This window comes from Pogona vitticeps, chromosome 1 (genome assembly GCF_051106095.1).
Source record: "Pogona vitticeps strain Pit_001003342236 chromosome 1, PviZW2.1, whole genome shotgun sequence".
In the NCBI taxonomy this organism is placed as follows: Eukaryota; Metazoa; Chordata; class Lepidosauria; order Squamata; family Agamidae; genus Pogona; species Pogona vitticeps.
Window position 1 is genome coordinate 109724196 of NC_135783.1, and position 13989 is coordinate 109738184.

The 13989-nt window shown below is 35.2% G+C and overlaps 1 protein-coding gene across 1 annotated transcript in view; it reads left to right on the top strand.

Annotated features, from left to right (window-relative positions):
- Positions 1-13989, top strand: part of TBX18 (T-box transcription factor 18) — a 45640-nt gene that overhangs the window by 11348 nt on the left and 20303 nt on the right. Inside the window, exons 4-5 of the mRNA XM_072999073.2 lie at positions 3489-3660; positions 11937-12104. Coding sequence (XP_072855174.2) covers positions 3489-3660; positions 11937-12104 — 340 coding nt within the window. The remainder of the gene's footprint in view (positions 1-3488; positions 3661-11936; positions 12105-13989) is intronic.

A 13989-nucleotide genomic window follows, 5' to 3' on the forward strand; every position in this document is an offset into this window, starting at 1 on the left:
CTGTTCAAAAACTTCGGATAGTTAATGTTACAGTGATGTTGTTGACCAGGAGTAATTATAAGAAGTGTGTATCTCACAAGTAACAGTAATTACATTGACTGTTGATCCCTTTCTGGCTGTGAGTTACCATGCTGGTCATGATGATTCATAAAACTTTAAACAAACATTGAGATCTTCCAGCAAGGCTCTTATCTCACCGAACATCTGATGTGTATTTGACTAGAATCCAAGACAGGGTCTTCACAGTGACAGCACCCCCTATGGAATTATTTATTGAGAAAGGCTAAACTGACCCATTCTTTCAAGATCCTCCATCCGGATGCAAAAGCTGTTGTGTGTTAAATAACAAAACATTTAGCCCATAGAGCTAATTGATACATATTTTGTGCTGCTCTAACCTGTTTTAATTCCATTATATTCACTGTTGCTTTTGTTTTTTTAATGTGCAGCTTAGATTTGAAGATCATTTCATATTGTTTGTTATGTTTAATTGTGGAGTCATTGGATACCATTTCCTTTTTTTTTTTCCTTAAGGGGGTGTAAATGTAATAAGATACATAAGTTCATGTGATAACAAAATAACCTTTCTGATGGTTTTGTTTAGTAATTTAATGGTGTTTCTGTCTATGCAGTGATTTGCAATAATTGGCCAGCAGTTATCAGAGACTGCTTCTTAAACATTTTTACATAAGGACCTGATTATTTAGGAATTGACCAGAGGAGTACAGCATGAATCTAAGCAAGTATCTCCACTAGAACTCCTGGCATGAATTTGTAGTAACACGAATACAGACACTGCTTTCAGCAATTTAAAGGGCTACAAATCCGTATCTCAACTATATTTGTGGTGGTGTTACAGAAGACTTGTCTAAATAGTTCTTCAGGAAAGCCTAGTATTCACATTAGCAATCTCATTAAATCTATAATTATGGCAATTTTATAATTGTTTTATTAAGAGACCTGCACTATCACTTATAAGAAGTGCAATGCCTTTATGCTTATCCTATCATCCTCAAGAATTTTTTATTTTTATTTTATAAAGAGGCTGAGTCCTGCACCTTATATGTCCCTGAAGACAATTTTGTGTCAGTTGTTGGTGTGTTGATTTCACTTTGGCTAAAATGCAGATCAGTTAAAACAGCATTTTCTTGGGTTTGAATTGGAGTTGGAATACATTTCTGTGAATTAATCTTCCAGGGATGAAAATCCAATTCTAAATAGACATACTGGAGAGTAAAACTGGTTGAAAAGCAACCTTGGGTCCTTTTAAGGAGAAAAGTGGAGTAAAAATATTTTAAATATATTAAATAAATAAATTGAACTTTTAACATAAACATGTTTACAATTTTTCTGACAGTCACGAACACGCATGCACTGTATAATACACTTTGCTTATTTTGTACTAAATGGCATATTCCTATTTTTAGCATTTTAAAGATTTAATTTCAAGGGCTAAATGCAGTAGTTAATTTGAACTAGATTAAGCTGATTGAGTGAATGGGATTTATTAAACCAACACTTACATAAGTCCTATTGATTCTGTGGCTCTACTTCACTTGGGCTTAACAGATTTAGCTGAAATGATTTAAGATCCCCCCCCCCCCATATTGATTGGTTGTAGTGAATTTTATGTTCATGTTTCAAATAGCAGATTTTTTAAATATGTTTCAGTCTTTCTATATGTATGGATGTCAAATAGCTTATTGTATGTCAAACATTTTGTTCATTTAACAGTTTTTGAGCTGCAGCACAAAGTTGGTCAAACATTGGATATAATCCTTCAAAGCCCTTAAAATCAGTATGACTAGCACAAAGCCTATGCCTTGCATATTGTGTTCATTGGCTTGATTCGCAAGAAGAGTTCCTTTATGCAATGCTCCTGAGGATACGGATAGATTTTTTTTAATGGCTTTGAGCTTCCCGCTGACATTGCCCCTTTTTATACATTCCAAGACTGAATGCAAGACAAAATGTGCCTTGTCTTGAGAAATTCACACATTTGAAAATATGCATAACTTTTAAAAATATGAAATATTTTTGATATATAAACGCACATTATTTAGTTAATGGGGAGAATGTATATAAAATGTATACATTAGAAAAATGTTTGTATTATGGTATATAGAAAATGTGTGGAAATTTATATGCAGATAGAACTGTCCCCCAATAAGGATGAAATGGGAGGTGTAAAAACATAACAAAATCAAGACTGAGATTTTCTCATCTTTACATGATGATGAAAGTAAGGGGAAGGGTTTTATTCTCTTTTATTTTCCCCCTCTCTTTCTTTTTTAACTCTTGCTTGCATAGCCCTATGAGAATCAGCTTGATAGAATTAGAGAAATATACAGAACAGGGATGGACAGCATACAGAGTGAGGGAAATAGGTGGAAACCACCTTTTCTCGCTGACCAGTGGGAGCCTCCACTGAATAGGAGAGAAGGAATAGAAGAGAAGGAACTCTTCTATTAATGAAAGGCTTATAGGCTATGAAGTCATACTGATCTAATATACTGATCAGATGGAAGTTTATCTTGCATTTTGGGCCACTTTTGGCATGGTCAAGTCCAGTCTGTTTTATAGCAACTGCATGATGTACAGGAAATCACGAACCATCACAACCCTTTCCCAGGGTTATCCACACCTTTTGGGATCACCAGCAGGGGCTACTGGTTTGTTTGTTACTGTTACTGTTCACAATAGTAGAGGAGGTAGTTCCATCCACCATTCCTTTGTAGGAATTTCAAGTGTTGTCTGTTGTGGGCGTACAGGTCTCTGAATACAGTGCACACACTTTTGTACTCTGGGTGTTCTTTTATTATAAGATGGAACATTCCAGTTATGTTGGTAATGTTCTGTTTTATTTCACTGCAAACACTTGTGGCACTGATGAGATTTCAATTCCTTATAGGATTAGATTTTCCAATACTGTATTATAACAAAATTGAGTTGATGGTCATTTCGGATATAAAAAAAAAGAATTATGCAGTTTTTCATTATATGCTTTACAAACATACTCATTCACTTAGTTTTTATTACATTATTTTGAATGGAATATTTATTATTTATAGGACATTTCCTGTCAAATATGATACTGATTTTAAGATAAATTTCTGATGAGCCAGAATTTTGATTTGTATCATTTAAAAGAGTTCATAGAATTTTGCTTTCTTTTCAATTATTCTCTTTTTCTTCGTTTAAACATTCCATTGTTATTTTCCTACATTTCTAATATTTTCTTGTTTGCTCTACAATTTGATTAGAGGAAGCATTGGGCTAAGTTAAAGAAAAAAAATACTCATGCCAGGTGGTTTAGCTGGATTTTTTTTTCTGTAGCAAGCTAATATTGCTGCCTAGAGGGGACTCACTTTGGGTAAAAGTATCACATATAAATTATGCGTTATACAGTTATTTTGCCTGAATAACTAAACAATGGCAATAGCTAATTTCTGTTATGAATCTCATATGCCTTGGTGCTCCTCCAATAGGTATGTGTATCACAGCTCCAAATGGATGGTAGCTGGCAATGCTGACTCGCCTGTGCCACCCCGTGTATATATTCATCCAGATTCACCTGCCTCAGGAGAAACTTGGATGAGACAAGTGATCAGCTTTGACAAACTAAAACTGACAAACAATGAACTGGATGACCAGGGTCATGTGAGTATCTGGTTTTCCATAATAGCACAATACACTCATTTAAAAAAAATTCTGATGTGGTACCTTGTTGTGTTAACAAAAACTACTTGATTTCGTAAAGTTTCTATAATTTCAGAAACATGGATGCTTTTATATTTTACCACAGCAGCTAATTAGTAATGGGGTGCCTTTATACTTCCAGTACCTAGTTGGAGCTAAGCATACCAATGAATTAAATTGAAAGTACAGAACTGTCTGTACATTTTGCCATTGCCCATGTGGCTTTGTGGCGTGCTCTGGTCCACGGGGTCATGAACAGTCGGAAACGAAGTAACAATTAAACAACAAACAACAAAATGTAGCTTTCAATTCTTTTCCCAACAGTATTATGAAATAGCAGTAATTCTGTGGTACTGACAGCAGCTAGTCTTCTGTCAAGGGTTTCAACTTCCACTATTAGTGGAGAAGGAAATTTTACATCATTTGTTTGCAATAGCCATCCATCTACTCTAGGGGAAAAAACATTTTCTTTTTAACTGTATAAGAACTTTACTTGAGTATGAAACTATTTAACTAATGATTTTATAAAATAATTTGTGCAAAAAAACCCATGAGGTGTTTATAACTGTACTCAAAAAGAACATCATGAGAGCAGTGTTCATAATGATAATGATTTATTACCTGCCTTATGGAGCAAGACCTTTTTACAGCTGAAGCTCATTACTTCTGCAAAACTGGAAGGAATTTTTGTGGTTTAAGTGTTCTGTTTGCAAGTTCCAAATTGTTTAGTTATGACACCACCTCACATGACAAAATATGCTGCAGTAGTGTTTCTTGTTCTCTTCAAAACTTAAGGGAAGAAAAACCACATAAACAAATATCTTTCAGAAATTATTAATTCTTTGTCATGCTTTATACCTTTGCAAACAGTTGTATAAAATGGTTTTGAGGCAGGGCTTGTTGGTTATACATTTTGAAAAATTCAATAATAAATGAATATGTTCACTTTTTCAGACAATAGTATTAGTTGTAGTTGGATTATATGAAAATTCTCTAAATATTTTAATAAACACCTGCAATCACTTACAAGTGTGCTTTCCTCTTAGGCCCAGGAGAAAGAGACCCACATATCACCTTATGAATGTTTCAAATCCATTTATGACTTTTGTTTTGACTGAGTCTGTGTTGAATATCTTGACTGATTTTTCAGTCTTTGTCAGTGAATCCGTTCATGGGGTAGAAACTATCCGATTGAGTTCCTTAATAAGAATCTAGCCCATAAAGGAATTATCAGTGAATGTATCCTTCAGTCCTATAATGGACAACATCTCCATTACATTATGAAGGGATAAGACATACAATATTTTAGTTGGAAAGAGCCTGACTTTTGCATAAGAAACAATGTTCTGCTTGATTTTAGGGAGGGCATGATTCTAAGACGAGAGTTATCAACTGTTTGAAATTTTTAACCGTATGGCTACTACAATTGGCCTGGCAGTTGGTTCAGCAAATATAACAGAATATTATAGTTCAACAAGAAACACAAAACAAAACAAAAGCAAAAAAATGTCATCATGGCACTATAAAGACTACGTGTTTTATTGTAATGTAAGCTTTCATGGAATATCATCCAGTTCTTCAGACATGGGAGTCAGAATACGGAGACCACATGGTAAAACAGTCATGCAAGGCTCTAAGATAAAGGGACATTGGTGTTTTGTTGCATTTCACACATAGGAATGATTTAAAACCCATCTTTGATATTCAGTTCTTTTGAACCCTGGTTCTGTAAATAGCAAACAGAAAACTGAGAATATTATGTATCACATTTTCGTTGAATCATGTTTTCTTTTTGTCATTCAGTATAAGCATTTCAGACGTCTGAGTAACCTTTGTTCTTAGTCTGATACTAGGTGAGAAAAGTGGTAGTGACTGGAAATCGGCATGGATTTTAATGTCCTTGCATTATTTTAATCATTTTATGGTGGGGCTCGTTCATGATTTCATGGGATTTTCTTAAGCAAAATATGGTTTTATTGGGGTTTTTTTAGTTTATAATCCTCACTGAGTGCTATCTTTTAGGAGAAAGTCAAGATATAAAAGTAATGAATAGATTAATACATAATTGTTATTGTTTTGACATGTCATTGTAAAATGTTACATTGCTAAAATAGCTAAAACATAAGTAATTCTTTATGTGTGGGGCTTGATGCTGCAAATCTCAGATTAATCAAGGGAACTAAACAAAGGTGGAGTAAAGGAGAGTATTTAGTCCTTTCCTTCTCTTCTTTCCTTCTTTTTCTTCTCCCTCTCCCTCTCGTATGAGATGCTGGATGTCATCAAGAGTACACTGATTTTGGATAGCCATGATGACAGTTGCCTTCTAATAGGAACTAGAAGGAATAATAAGAGGAAAGGATAATGAATAGAAGTAAATGGTAGTGAATTGTAGCATACCTATAGGTGTGTTTAGTACAGCTATAGGTAAATATTGATTTAAATATTGATTAACTATTGATGGCATTGTTAAATCATAAAGGGATAATGCCATCTTATTAAACACTGCTCTAGTGGAGTCACTTCAAATTAAATTGTCTAAGAGATGATGCTGAAAATTAGCTTTGTTCAGTGAAGGTTCTTAAATCTTCAGTTGATCACATGTGAATCAATTGCTTATGATCATTATTTCAATAGTCACCTTAGGTTGTCAAACGTCTGGGAATTAGATAATTTGAAAAAATATATTCTCACGATGGGTAGAGGGTATATTCCAAGCTGGGTAATCAGCAGGTTTAACTTATTTCCCATCTGAACTGAAAACTGCATAACTCTTGCTGTAAAGCTATTATTCATTGTGTGGAATGCTTTGGAATTGAGCACTCCACTTTAATGAATACTTCAGTTTGGAGGAGAGTCAAGCAGCTTTCTCCTAGAACAAATAAAAAAAGAGGACACATTGAACTAATTCAGACCTAAAATGTGCCTTGAAAATACAAATATAGGTTTTGAAGACAAAAGGTTATATAAGAAACTCATCTTTCTAAAACTGAAGAGATTGCAAAGAATGTCATTTATTGTTACCAGAAAATGCAGAAATATAAACCAGGGAAATGATTGTTCCAAAGTACTATATACTTCTATTCTTTGGCCTTTAAGACAGAATGAAGATTGTTTTGAGATTGCTGAATTATTGCATATGTAGAATAAATCACAGGGGCAAACGTTTCTTATATAAGTGGAAGTTGGAATTAGCATTGTATAAGTTAGTATTTGGAACTTTTTTATTCATGCAAAGTACAGCATTAATATTATATTTAAGGTTCGTCACTATTCTTAATATATTTGGCATTTTTCAGTCAAACCACTGAAAATAAAAAAAAGGAAATGATAAGAAAGTGGTACCTATTCTCAGAGAATTCCATGATCCCCTTTTCCACTCAGTTATAACAGAGGGGAAGAAAAATAAATACAGTAAGAGAAATGAATAAGATAATACTTGAACACTTTTGCTCTTCTCACAAGATTTGTGCAGAACAGGAGAAATAAAAGTGTATATTTAGACTTTTAAAGAGGAAAGCTGCAATTGGCTTTGCTTATTTTCCTGGTCTTCTTTCTCCTTGACCATGCATGTTTAAAATTGACAGCTGTTACAAAACCTTTCATTTTGGGTAGTTTAGGATTAATTATATGCCTTCAGTAGTTTAAAGAAATAGTATTAAAAGGTAAGATTTCTTAATATGAACACTGGGCTCTAGATTATAACAATATAGTCAAATTTGCTCTAAGTATGCAGGCACTATGTGCAAGAACTGAATTCATATCTTGTTGTTCAGTCGTTAAGTCGTGGCCGACTCTTCGCGACCCGAGCACGCCAGGCCCTCCTGGCTTCCACTGCATTCTGGAGTTGGGTCAATTCATATCTAAAGCAATTTTAATTTCCCCCCTATAGTTTAAAGAAAACTAAGCTTCCTTCTGCAATCTTTTTGAAAATGCAACCGCATGTGAAAGGGTCACTAATCAGAAAAGGGGGGAAAAAGCCAAATTAATGATATAGTTAATCCAGCACAAAAAGGGTGTTATAAACGGACTAATCCAGGCCTGGGCAAAGTGCAGCCCGAGGGCCACATACGGCCTGCGAGCTACTCCTGTCCGGCCCGCAGACAGTTTTGAACATCAAAACCATTTATAACTTTTTGTCTAAAGTTGATCAGTTGCTTATCTTTAACAAACCGCAAAAAAACTCTTTAGTATTTGCGAAGATTAACAAGTTTAAAATAAAAACAATCATAACAGCACTGTTTCATTTTATTTTTAAGTAAAGTTGGTTTGGCCCCCAAACGCAGTTCAGATTTTTCATGTGGCCCCCTTATAGAAATTAATTGCCCACCCCTGGACTAATCCATGGCTTCAATTTTCCTTTGGTATAAATGAACCTTTAAAAAGCGCCCATCTGGCAGTATCTGAGATAAGCACCTGTTAGTCATCACTGACTCCAGCTGGCCAGTTCAGAATGTGCTATTCTGGTGCCCACTGTGGTATGATTTGAACTAACCCTGTAAGTTTCGTATAGTTAGAAGCTGAAATTTGGGATTGAGTTTATAGGCAGAGTCAAAAAAATTAAGAACACCTGAAGAGTCCTTGGTGGACCAGATTATAGGCTTGACATTGTCAATTTTGCTAGCCCCCACATTCCAAAAACAAACGAACAACCCCCCCAACAAATTAAGAAGTCATCAAACTCTGTTATCAACCTTTAAAGCAATTTGTGAATTTCTGAAAGTTCTTGTTTATAAAAGAATCAAAAAATATATCTCTCATCCACAATCTAGTCTAGCATTTTTTTTCCTCTATAGTGACCAGTCAGACAGCTTTCTTTTGTCATTGAGATAGTGTAGAGCCACCAGGGGCAGTAAAAGTTGGTAGCATTATTCTCAGTTAAGTATCTTCTATACAGAAAAACAGGTGATTGTGTAGAGTGTCCGTTTACCTTGCAAACACAAGGAATATTGAGGTCTATTTAGCGATCCCATTCTGGGTGCAAGCATGCAAGCCTTTTTACAAGAAAAATGCATAACTCAGCAAAGTTGGAGCTGTGTAAATAGTACTTGCTTTTCTACATGATACAATTTAAGACTTCTGAACATTGTATACTTACCTGTTTGTGGAGTACTGGATATATGTTACAGAATATCAAGAAGGATTCTCTGTAACAAACAGATGTTATAAAGAGCTTGTGATTAGTGCTCAAAGAACATTAGTACTGTATTGGAAAAATGTGATTCAAGTAGATTTTCACATTTGAGAAATCAGACTTTAAAGGAATCTGGTTGTTTTAAGTCCTGAAGATGAATCACAAAATAGAGCAAGTTAAGTTTGCAAATTGCATGAAGAGAAGCTCCTGCAGTGTACTCAAATGTTTTCAGTAGTTAAGGAATTCCCTCTTCTAATGATAGATTGTTTCTAATGGCTATTTTTAGTAATGGCTAGTTACTAGATTAGCAAGATTCTAGTTGCTTTAGACTGCAATTCTATATTTACTTATCTTGAATTTACATAGCTGAATGCAGCTTACTTGTCCTAAATGTAAATGGATATAGTTGCATTGATGATGCATCCGACCCTGATGATTTTAAAGGTTCATTTATACTAAAGGTAAACCTTAGGTGGAGAAGCTAAGAATGAAAATTAGTAGTAATAAAAGCAAATGTTCATAGTATAGTTTTTGTGAACATGTTTCTAATCCAAATCGTGTGTGTATTCTTGAAAGAAGGAATATAAAATTTTACATTGTTAATAGATGGTCTGTGCAGCCACACTATCTCTAAACTGTAGGTCTTTGGGATGAAACAGATGCAGTACTATGGTACTTGTTCTTGACATCATGAAAGTGCTGATGAAACCCAGTTTCCTGATACACTACATCTTTTATAAATATTAGCAAAATTTTGCTCACATTAAAGGAAGTCCTCTGATATTTGACATTTGGGTTCTATGTGCAGCATGTTTATTTTTTTACAGTTGTCTTAATTTTGCTTTTTATCACTGCTGTCATGTATCACTAGAACATCAATTGTAATTCTTCTCCATTAACATAAGGCAGCTGGAGAAGTGACTTTTTTCAATTCCTTCCTCTTATCTGCACCCCTCTGTAGCACATCACATACTGTCCCCAAGAGCTACCCAGCTATCATCAGGAAGTTTTCAGGGCCCACAAAATCCTGTTCTCCAGATTCTGTGCCTTTCATGGAAGTTTAGTTTGGTTCCACGCCACTATTCAGTAATACTCCTGCACTTTTCATAGTTAACCCTTAAAAACAGGGTCATTTTCAATTTCTACTTGCACCATTGTCAGCATGTGAATTCTGTTCTGTTCATGGAAAACAAGGCATGTTATTCGCAGAAATCTGATAGTAAATACAGAGCAATAGCAATAATAATAATGATAACTAGAGCATTTTGTAAATGAGCTGGTGCTTCGAGAAAGTCACCCTGAGTAGTTTCTTGTTTATTTGCTTTTTTAGCGTAGGCCCAAGTAGTCTTAGAAAAAGAATGCTGGATTGGGACCAGCATGTCCGCGATTGTAATTTCCCCTTTTTCTTTTTAGCAAAGCTAAAAAAAAAGAAGAACAGAGATGCTAGAAATACTATTTAAACACTGAATTCTGCAGAACATTTTCTGGCATCTTGCTGTATATTAGGGTACAGAAGTTGGGAAGACTGCATTCTGGAAGAAAATTATCTAAGCATGATTTTTGGTGTGCTTCATGTAATTGTCGAAAGGATGACTTCAGTCTAATGAAAGTTCAAGCATCCAGAAAGCTGTTTATCCAGAATAGTGTCATGTCCCGCAGAGCAGAATGAATTCATATAAAAGAGTCTCAGCTACCTAAACCCTCTCCCACCTCTCCACCCCTTTTTTCCCCCAAATGTAAAGCCCTTCATTCTATCCAGGCAATTTAGGTTTCATGGTATTTGACATTCAGTATGTTGCCAAAAGAGGGAAGGGAAGGATGACATGCACTGCTCAATTTAATATTCTGTGGCCAATAATGAAACAGGAAATTAAAACATTTCCTCCTTTTAATTAGATTTTCTATAGACTAGTGACCATGAAACCTTCTTTTATGTAATTTTGTAGGCTTCCAAAAGAAATAGTTACGTTTTTTGATTTCTGATTTTTAAACCATTAAAAGTGTATGTGAAAATTTATCCCAGACTGCTTGGTAGTATTATAAAAATATTTAAACATTTGCTCCATTGGACCAGTTTTGAACTAGGAAAGGAAAGATGGAACAAAAAGAAGGGAGACCTTTAAAATCCTAGGAACATTCTGTTATGTTTCAGTTTTGGGGGAATGCTGGTTATCCAAAATAGTTTTGATGCTTTTTCAGGGGAAACAATTCTGCTTTTGAGATTTCCTCTCTCACTGAACTTTAAATTTTGAACTGTGTCATCCAGGGTTTTCTTGCAATCTTACTGGCTTTTCTTCTGTCAGCTGTTTTTCACCCGCAAGGTTTAAAGGTCTCTCTTAAGCCTTTGGTATCAGTGGCCAGCTTCTAACATGGCTGAGGGGATGGGGTGCCATGACCACGTTCTGAACTTGGCACCTTCTATTTCTGTAAATATCATCTTTGGGCCATGACCAGTATTTTTGTGCATTTAAAGATATTTATTTCTGCTGCATCCACTTCTTTCCTCTTTGTGTGAGCCTATTTTGGATAACAATGGCTGTCACGCTAGTGTAGCTGCAATATGTGCAGCTAGCCCAGAATAATTGCATTGGGCTCCCCTCTGCCCATGATCAGTATTATCCTTTCCTGGCAAGAGCATTTTTCCCCAACCAGGCAGGCTGTGTATCTGTACAGTTACAGTAGTAAGGATTTAATCCTTGCCTGTTTATACAACATGCTTAAAAATGAAATTAAGCAATATTCTTTGCTTCTGTTTATATATCTGGCCCTCTAACAGTTCACTTTTTATGTTTCTTTATGATCCCCTAAACATAGTATTCCAGAGGGCCTCTGAAAATCTTCAGAGAAATGTGGAGATAACCCAGCTGCAATCCAACCACCTTGTCTCCCTTTAATTCATGCTTGCTCCCCTCACATGGTTACAAAATACATAGTTGAACCTAAAGGCAGACCAGTTGTCAGGCATATCACAGTAGAGCCAGCTCATTGAAAAATAGCATAAAGGGGACACAAAGTGTGTTTCAATGTGTTTAAAATGCTGGTCCAGAGGAAACAGAAGGAAACTGGTGCTACTCATCTGCCTCTTTCTCTCTTTTTTAAAATGTAGATTATCCTCCATTCTATGCACAAATACCAACCACGTGTCCATGTCATTCGGAAAGACTGTGGGGATGATCTCTCACCAGTCAAACCCATTCCTTCAGGAGATGGAGTGAAGGCATTCTCCTTTCCTGAAACCGTTTTCACAACTGTCACAGCATACCAGAACCAACAGGTAACTAACTCTTATCTTTTAAGGCTCATGGGAGAAAATAAATGCAAGGTAAAAGGAAATTCATTTAATGGTTTAAGCTCTTTAAAATAATATTAATATTCTGGAAGAGCTTAGAAAGTGCACTGCAAATCATATAGATAGATACCAGCTAGTCAGAGGCCTAACTTGTCAATAGGAAGTAGGATAAGAAGACTTCTCTGCGATTCTTGTGGAAGAAGAATTTAGGACTGCAAAGACCATCCAGTTCATTGGAGTTCCTGAGAAGTTTTAACTCAAATCATCTCCCCTATTTTACATATGGATTGTTATCCCTAGCTTTGCCATTCATGGTTTATTTGTTTATTTGTTTGTTTATTTGTTTGTTTGTTTGTTTGCTTATTTATTTATTTATTTATTTATTTATTTATTTATTTATTTATTTATTTATTTATTTATTTATTTATTTATTTCAGTTCTCGCCCACCCATCTAGTCATATAGACTACTTGAGGCGGGTAACAGCATATCATATAACAATTTACAGTTTAAAATCATAACAATATATTACTAAGAAACACAATGATCCAAGATGGGAGAAAACACAAGAAACGAAAATTCAGACCATGGATGGAGGGAAGGCTTGCTTGAACAGCCAGATTTTCAATTGGCATTTGAAGATGCCCAGGGAAGGGGCCATGCAAATCTCAGGAGGGAGGCTATTCCAAAGATGAGGAATAGCGATAGATGAAGCGATAGCCGAGCATTGTGGTGGTTTACTCATCAGCTGCATTTCCTATCATATGTCTTATTTTGACACAAAGGTGTTGCACTAAACCAGACTTCTGCATTTGTTACAAATAAACATATACTGCCTTAAACAACAGGACTGAGTGAAATTTTATGAAGCACAGCTCATGAAATTGGGGGTGATTGTCCAAATGCATCCACAGTGTATTGCACACAATTTTTCTTCATAAAAAATCCAGGTTTTGTTCATATACACAGCCAAATAAAATGTTTATTTGAACATGGTTGTTATCACTGTTCAGTTTTCAATGCGTGAAACTACTGGCTGCAGTTTTTGCTGATGGCAATAGCTGCAATTCTGTGATCTACCTAATTTTTCTTTTGGTCATGGGAATGTGTAGATGCATGAATTACAGGTTAGTTATATGCAATTTCTATGTAGCAGTCAGAACACAGATCACAATCCAGTTTTCTACATCTTATTTTCTCTAAGAACCAGTGGCTCCAAAATGGACACATCACAAATAGCATTCAGTTTGTTCAATTTTTTTACTTTTTTACTTTACTTAGATTTATACCCTGCCCTCTAGACAAAGTCAATGTGTGGCTCACATGAGTTTCACAGTTGAAGTAGAAATACATCTTATATGTTTTAATGTGTACCACCCCTGCTTTCCTTTTCTTCTTTTCTGTATATGTCAATCATATACATCTTAACTGGAAAGGCAAGTTCTTTTCTTTGTTGTATCAAGAGCCCTAGTCGATTTAATGCTCTTACCAGTTCCTTAATTTTACTGGTTTTTTATCTAAGGAGAAATAGATATTAAGAGAAAGTCAAGAGTTTACCATATTTTTGTTTTAGCTGGCTAGAAGGAAAACAAGTTTTAAATCAGCTTGTCCAACGTCTTATGGCCAATTTCAAAGCAAAAAACTTTTTCACAGTTTTCCAAAGTGTATCAACGTAGTAATTTCATTTGATGCAGTTATGCAGTGCAATTTATCCAGCTTTCTTATTTCTTGTCTGCATGGGATTTACATCCCTGTTTTTGGTAACTTTCCGCCTAGATTTATCAGCAGTTTAAAATGTGGAGCATAATCCTATACATGTTTATTCATGTGAACTCTTTTGAGGTTAGTGGGGTCTACTCTGAAGTAAATGT